The following is an 8,439-nucleotide window of genomic DNA, read 5'->3' as shown; positions in this document are numbered from 1 at the left end:
GTATTCGGCCAATCACAACGCACTGGATAGCTGGCCAATCACAGCACACCTCGCTTTTTCTGACCGATGAGCTTTGTAAAAATCGACACGTTTCAGAGAGGCGCGGCATAGAGGAGAAACAATAATGTACAGTATGCGGAAAATAATGTGTTTTTTTTTTCTTTAAACTGCATAAACACATTTCATTACACCAAATACACAAAATAATGTTATTTTTAGCAACATCATATGACCCCTTTAAAAGCACGCGAAGAAGATTAAAAAGTCCTGCATTATGTTCTAACCATGAAATTATTTTTTCAAATAAGTTATTACATGAAATATCTTCAATCATACAAATCAAAACAGACTTTTGAAAAATTAAGCCAGGAGAATCCCATTGAGACATCACAATCTCTTCTTCCAGGGAGACCTGGTCAAGACGGCAGCACACACAAAAAAAAAAACAAAAAAAAAAAACATAAACAATACTCATACAAAACAATAAAAGTAATATCAAGAAAAACACTTACAAGACTCCTTTAAAACAGTTTGCAAAAGATATTTTAAAACTTCTCTGGGATGGCAGTATCTCTAGTCTAAATACAGTTTGCAGATCATTCCAAGCCCAGGGGGCATAAAAAGAAAAGGCACATTTTCCAAATTCTTATTCCATGAGGACACCCACTGCGAGGGACGATGACGCCGGCTCACACCCCTGGTCAGACTCATTAAGGTGCTTGGACCCCGGAGTGATGGCGTGCACTGTCCTCCTTTCCTCGGGCACAGGCTCACAAGTCGTGGCAGGTGGAAGCTTCCTGTCTGCGGGGGGCTCTGGTGTGAAATTTGTCGATCGAGGTGGTGACAGGCTGGGCTCTGGGTCAGGCTTCGAGACATCTGCAAGGTGAGGCTGGACGTTGATGTTGTAGTCGACATCTGCTTCCATCCAGATCCATTCAGCCACAGTGCGAAGCTGATGTAGTCCTTAAGGGTCCAACAAGGGCCACCCTGGGGCATGACGAAGTGAATGTCATCGTCCAGTCCACACCGAAATCCCCCCATCAGGCAGACGTCATAGCAGCTGGCATGGTGGCAGGTGTTGAGGAACTCCTCCACGTAGCCCTCCAGGTTTCGGCCAATTTGAAAAATAAACATTGTTGCTCCCCCGTGGGACAACATTAATGGATGCAATTTCCATTAATCTTCTCATTTTTGAGGGTCCGGTCTACTGTCACAACTTGATTGTTAAAAGCACTCAAAGAAGAAGATGAAGATTCAAAAGTCTTTAATAATCCACACTGAAGAGAATCCAAACAAGGCAAGCAAACTAAACGCAACCAAAACACAGACGAGACCGGACCAACTGAACTGAAACGAGAGGAACTTAAGTACCCAGAGAAACAAGGTTAATTATCGAAGCACACCTGAACAGAATGACATCATCAACTCAGAAACCATGATGACTAAAGATTGGTAGGAACTAGAACAAAGGAAAAATGAAATTGACTAGAAACATACTAAAAATCTATGAAAATGAAACAGGACTGATTAAATTGTCTTATAATTAATCTATTAGCCTATAATTGAGATATTAAGAATTAAAACAAACAATAAAAAATAAATACAATTTTTTTTATATATATAAATACACCTATTTATTATTCTTTAAAAAATATAAAAATATATTATATTATGTATTTTTTCAATATATAAAACATGTTATATAAGGAATTAAGTTCTCATTATTTAAATATAGTTTCTTATTTTTCTGTACAAAAATCTAAAGTTACAATTATTTCACATTTATCATACATTACATTAGAACAGAAAAAACACCATGTAGCACCTATCAGTCATACTGTCGTTGCACACCTCACTCTGCATTATTAATGTCATAGTGCTCAAGAGACAGTCTCAGAAAATCACATCTGACTGGCTGTTTGAATATAGAAAGCAGCTGGCCCAAACAGCGCGTGTTTGTGTGTGTTCAATGACTTTATGTGAGTGTGACATTGCATCATTGCAGGATGGTAATGTGTTCTTTCGTTGGCACTGCAGCGATGTACTCCGTAGAGATCACAGTTGAGAAGGACCTGGTGACGGGCAAGACCAAAGTCCTGTCCACTAACACACTGCTCCCCAAAGACCTCTCGCAGCAGGGCGTCAAGGTCTATGAGGATGAACAGAAAGGTGGCTGGCGATAGAGGAGGCGTGCGAGGCTTTGCTAGTATGCCTGCTTTACGAGAAGTGTACATGTTTACTTAAAACATATTATAGAAATGAGGAAAAATGTTTAGAACATAAGCTGTAGTTTCTCTTATGTGACCAAACTTGATGTTTATATATCATTTTGGTTTATTCAAGAACAGTTAACTCAAAAAATTTCACCATTCACCATTTTTTCCAAACTCGTATGACTTTCTTCCTTAGCTCTCATCAGGGACGGATTATGACACAGCGGTGCCCTGGGCACGGACCGATTAAAGGCCCCCCTCGGTTGAAATTTTGTTCCTTTTTTAATCGAAATTTTCCCAAACTATTTCCCAAAATATCATAAAATATCACGATTCTCAAATATAAGTAAATGCATTTTGCACCTTTATAGATCATGTTAGTTTATCTATAATGGGCTATGGGAAAAGTAACCTAATATTAGTGTAATCTATTAACTAGCCTATGCATAAAACCCGTCTTTTAACTTGTAGATATAGTCATGTCATAGAATATTTTTAATATGACTGACTTTATATTTAACGTAAATTTAATAAAAACATTGTAAGTTACTAATTATAACACTTTCATTGTACATAACGAGAGCAAAGAATATTTGCTTTATCAAAGAATATTAACTTCAGTCTAGACAGAGTTCAAGCACTCTCAACAACTCCCATTATAATCACTGAAGCTGTTTATACTGTGAAATGAATATCTTACTTATCAACAACTCCCATTATAATCACTGAAGCTGTTTATACTGTGAAATGAATATCTTACTTACATCATACACACATCTGCACTTTGTTTATGATGAGAGAATTCGCCAGAGAGCAGCATTCAGTCAGCGAGCACGCGCGCTGAACAAAACACGGGCTTTTCAGGGATGACTCATCTGAATGCCTCTGATTGGCCATTGCATTCATAAGCTCAACGGAATCCTGTGTGATTGGTTATAATGCGCAGCACTGTAAAAACGCGTCTGGCTCAGCGCCAGCCAAAGCACGAACGCAGATTTGAATTTGGCAGCTGATTCTGTGCCGCACTGAACGTTCTAATCGTATCAAATATAAAAAAAATATTATTCAGCCATTTTTGGTCTTTTGGAAGCTGCATTCAAAATCCACTTTGCTTAAAATCCTGAGGGGGCACGGTTGAAATCGCATTCCTGGAGGAGCAGTATTTCGGCTGGGCCCACCTCTGGTCTAGTGCCCTGGGCACGTGCCCGGTAGGCCCGTGCGTTAATCCATCCCTGGCTCTCATATTTTATTCTCACTATCACATATTTTAGTTTACTCTCGTCGTGGGTCATGTGACACGTGAAAACCATTTCCAATCAGCATCATTGAGGTCAAATCTGGCATGATCGATCTTCAAGTGGTATATTTAAATTTATGTGAAGAGCTGGTGGAGGGAAAGTATCCCAAATTTATAACATAGACTCATTAGAAAAATGTGATCTACCTGCAGTTTCCAGTTAAAATGAACACTAATGGCAGTGAAATACTAACAACTTTGTGCTTTCTCACAAATTATGATTACAGGGGTAGATTATCGATTAATAAACTTAAAAGTATTAACAAGCTAAAATGGCATGGATGCTTCAGCAAATGCATTTTTATCTCACGGTTGCTCACTAACGCTTAGGTTTAGTGTAGATGGTACATTATTTTAAGATTAAGTTAATGCAATAGAGCATTTTCCTTTTAGCGCCACTCACTGGAAAATCCATTTCCAAACTTTCACAATACGTACAACAACCAGCGCCAGATTCACATTCATCTGTTTTGGATAAAACTGAACACTTTTAGTGCCACTCACTGGACATTTCATCTGGAAAGTATTGCAAAACATGCAAGAAACAACGTAATATTTTGCAGAAATGCTGCCACAGGCACATTTTCCAGTGAGCCTGGGTTGTAAATTAAAGTCTGTTCCTCAGACAAAGCTTGTGTTGTTTTAAAAGATGAGCATGAGTCGTATGAACTGATTCCATGGTACTTTTTTGTCCTTTTTGAAGCTTGACAGACCCTGTATGGAAGAGAGTAGCTCGGACATTTAGCTAAACATCTCTTTCAGGTTCCACCAAAAAAAGTCAGTCAAATGGGTTTTGGAATGACATTAGGATGAGTTACTGTAGCGTTAACTTGTATCAACATCTGAATCTTACATTTGTCAGTTTTAGAAGTAACACACTTGATGTGTCATCAAACGCTGGTCACTTCTCGTAAAGAGAGAAGCATGGCTTTAGATGCAGGGTTACCACAAACCCCTGATTTTTGTTGACTCTTATCATTATTCTGGCAGAGTTAAACTCTCATTTGGTCACCCTGCAACTTGACTGCTAGTCTTGGGCATGTTGCTGCCAAGCTTAGCCACAAGCCTCCAGCCTGACTTCTCACGCTTTCCAGTGGTGTCACACAATGAAACTATAAATTTAGCACATATTAAATATATTCTCCATAAGTTTACAGATGATTAAAATACTTGTTTCACTCATATTGCATCTGTTTATACTGCTAACACTGCTAGCTGCTAATGCTAACACCAGTAGCATTGCTTGCTTCCTGCTGTTTACTCAGCTTGCCACACTTTCCCTGTGTTTGATCCCTCAGTCAAGTGAGCACTTCTAGCAAGTGAAGTGCACTTGATGCACAACCTTAAAAGACAATGCTAACAGTAGTCACTAACTGGGCACACTATGCTTTCCATTTTATAAATTATTCCTTTGTAGAAATTCTTACAGCAAACCTACAGTAAATATGTGGCGAATGTGCTGCAACGTTGACTAGAAGTTTGCTGTAACACACTATATAAAGGATTCATATAGGCATTGTCAAGTATGGCATCAGTGCTGTTTATTTAGGGTGACCATACACCCTTTTTTCCCTCCAGACATGTCCTGGTCAGTATCTGGGTTTTGGCTTTGTTTTCCTGTTGTTTTCACACTTGCTGAAGGTAATGACTGAAAAGTAGTTTGACCAATAGTGTGCCGGCATTATACATCGATCAATCGTGGCGAGAAGGCGGGCTCTACAGAGAACAGTCATAACAATGCAAATATTCGTACATATAATTTATGAGGACTGTAGAGAGACCATCAATAGGAAAACATAGCCAAAATCTGGACCTTTTAGCCAATTTAGAAATCCCAGCCAGGACGTGTATGTGAAAAAAAAGGACTATAGTCACCCTGTGTTTATTACAGTCTGCAAGAAGGTACAAGGGTCAATGACATGTTGCTCACTTTTGTTTGGATCTTTTTTTTTGGTTTGTTTTGCTTTGTTTAAAAATACATTTTAAATAATTTATACATGTAATATTTTGACATTTTAAATTTAAATTTATATATATATATATATATATATATATATATATATTTGCAATATTGGGATGATACAACTGCCCTGATAAAATAAAGAAAAAGCCTCATTAAAGACTTTTGGCATGTTTGGCATGTTTTATAAAAAAAAAAATGTTTTTTTTAAATTAAGTATTTTTTTTTTTAATAATCTAAATATTTGAAACGCTTTTTCCTGCCAAAAAGTAATTTGGTGTTATAACGTCAAAAAACATGCACAAGAAATTGTAAAATAGAAAGGACCCCTGCAAACTTCCCAAAAACCAAATTTTTGTGAATGAAGAATTAACTATATTTGTGAAAAAGAAAAATCTTTAAATTTATTTAAACCTTTTTTTTTTTTTTTTTAAATACTTATTAGGATGTGTGCACTTATTCAAAGTATGTTAGTACTTTTTATTGATGGTTATTCCAAATGACATTTTTTATTTCATTTTAAATAAAATAATTGAATTAAAATAAATTTTTCTTTACATTGTTGAGAATGAAAAAAAAAACCCAAAAAGATAAAAGAAACCAGCAAGATAAAATATTTTTCCTTTTCTTTTTTCCATTTCTTGATCTTTAAAAAAAAAAAAGTGTCAACAATTTTTATTCAGAAATTGCTAGCAAGTTACAGCACATAGAATGTCAACAGAACTCGAAATTTTCAAGTGGAAAGACTTGAAAGACTGAAATAATATCTTCCTGTAAAAAGTACTCCAATAATCTTTGTTTTATTTAACTTTGAAAACTTTTTTTTACAGTGTTGGACCCTCTTATTTGTCGTTGACCCACAAATGCTGGGGTTGATAATGCTCTGCCATGTCAGTCTTAAGATGAAGAGCAGTCAGTCAAAGAAGCCTCTGAGTGAGTCTTTCCTGATTGAGTCCGTCTTGTTTTTCTCTATGCAGTGGTGCATGAGGTGCGCAGTGTGGACGGTGCAGTAACCAACGGCGTTCACCAGCTCAGCTCTTCAGAGGTGGACGAGCTTCTCCACAAGGCTGATGAGGTGACCATGAGCGAGAGCAGCAGCAAGACAACACCGCAACTGGAGCGAGGGCAGGCCGAGAAGGTGGAGAAGGTAGAGAAAGACGTAGTCCCAGCCACAGCCCCCATAAAGGAGATCACAGGTGTAGAAGCCAAACCCGCAGCCCCTCAGACAGAAGTGGGCGGGGCCAGCGCGGAGAACCCAGTTACGATGGTTTTCATGGGCTACCAGAGCGTTGAGGACGAGGATGAAACAAAGAAGGTTTTGGGGCTGGAGAGCACGACTGTGAAGGCTGAGGTGGTGCTCATCGAGGATGGAGATGCCAAGACTGCCACCAGTGACAGCAAGCAGGAACAGGCGCCCCCTAATGGCAGCTCAGCAGAGCCACCGAAGGCTGAAGAGGCAGCAGGCGAGTCGGGGCAGCCAGAAGGGGGCGCTGCTGAAGTCAAAAGCAAGGAGAAACAACCCTGCAAGTGCTGCACCATCATGTGAGCCCAAACACGCCCTCCCAAACACGGACTTTACTGATGAAATGCAACAACATGCAGAGAGAACAATAGCAAAGCTGAAAGGAATAAAAGTTCAGTATCTTTTGATAGAAGCTGTTGTTTCCTTAATTGATTTCTACCTGTTTTATATTTTTGCTATTACTTTATCTTTTCCCCTTGATCCTTTCTAACCTCATTTAAATTTTACGCATTTTTTGGGGATTTATTGTGGCTGAAATGAATCACATCATTTGCACTCCTGTGAGAGAAGCATGACGATTTGACCGTTTAACTGAACTGAACGGATCACTATCAAACAAGCCCATTTAATTAGCATTTTCATTTTTTGAATGATTCCAATTTGTCACATAATTGTATGTGCATATGTTGCGTGCACTACAAAGTATTTTCACTTTCACCTCAAAAGAAAACTTTGAAGAAAATCTCAAGTGAAAAAAAAGGACTATAGTCACCCTGTGTTTATTACAGTCTGCAAGAAGGTACAAGGGTCAATGACATGTTGCTCACTTTTGTTTGGATCTTTTTTTTTGGTTTGTTTTGCTTTGTTTAAAAATACATTTTAAATAATTTATACATGTAATATTTTGACATTTTAAATTTAAATTTATATTTGAATGATTCCAATTTGTCACATAATTGTGTGTGCATATGTTGCGTGCACTACAAAGTATTTTCACTTTCACCTCAAAAGAAAACTTTGAAGAAAATCTCAACATTGTGCACTGCACTGTATTTATTACTGATGAAGCTGTGAGAAGTATTTCAATTATTTTTATTTTGTTTTTTCGAATTAGGAATAAAACCTGTGGGATTGACAGAGCACATGCATTTGCTTAGAAATTATGGGATTGTTTTAAAAAACGGAGTGACCATCGTACAGGTAAATAGTTACACAAAATAGTGCAGAACAGTTTTGACTCATTCCTCAGTTTGTAATGAAGGAAAAAAAAAGTTTACAAAAGAGTGAAGTTAGCATTTTTTTTAAACATGAATTTTTCCTTACAAACGTGCAGCTGTAATTGAGGTGTAGTTGTCTAAATCATTTTACAAATCCTTACTGGATTCCCTACACTACTGTTTGGGCTCTGTATTTTAAGTCTCTTCTGTTCACCAAGGATGCATTTATTTGAAAAAAAAAAAAAAAAACATAGGCTATTTCTCTACTGATGGCCATTTAAATTTAGGTTTACATATATTTATTTTAACAAACATACAGTAAAAAGTAATTTTTTTAATTATAATTAAAAATAATATTTTCTATTTGAATATATTTAAAAATGTAATTTATCCCTATTATGTCAAAGCTGAATTTTCAGCATCATTACTCCAGTCTTCAGTGTCACATGATCCTTCAGAAATCATTCTAATATACTGATTAGATGCTCAAGAAACGTATTATTATCAAT

At 37.1% G+C, this 8,439-nt stretch overlaps 1 protein-coding gene across 5 annotated transcripts in view; it reads left to right on the top strand.

Moving 5' to 3' along the window:
- Positions 1-7,444, top strand: part of LOC107723854 (paralemmin-1-like) — a 40,052-nt gene extending 32,608 nt beyond the window's left edge. For 3 of the 5 annotated variants that reach the window (XM_016532581.1, XM_016532580.1, XM_016532579.1), the window contains one exon: positions 6,448-7,444. In XM_016532581.1, coding sequence (XP_016388067.1) covers positions 6,448-7,016 — 569 coding nt within the window. In that variant the 3' untranslated portion in view covers positions 7,017-7,444. Of the gene's footprint in view, positions 1-2,037; positions 2,170-6,447 lie in introns of all 5 variants that reach the window. The other 2 variants (XM_016532578.1, XM_016532577.1) reach the window with 1 other exon arrangement.
- The last annotated feature ends 995 nt before the right edge of the window (positions 7,445-8,439 follow it).

This window comes from Sinocyclocheilus rhinocerous, unplaced genomic scaffold (genome assembly GCF_001515625.1).
Source record: "Sinocyclocheilus rhinocerous isolate Xijiao unplaced genomic scaffold, SAMN03320098_v1.1 scaffold1296, whole genome shotgun sequence".
NCBI lineage: Eukaryota > Metazoa > Chordata > Actinopteri > Cypriniformes > Cyprinidae > Sinocyclocheilus > Sinocyclocheilus rhinocerous.
This window is presented reverse-complemented; position numbering and strand designations above follow the sequence as displayed.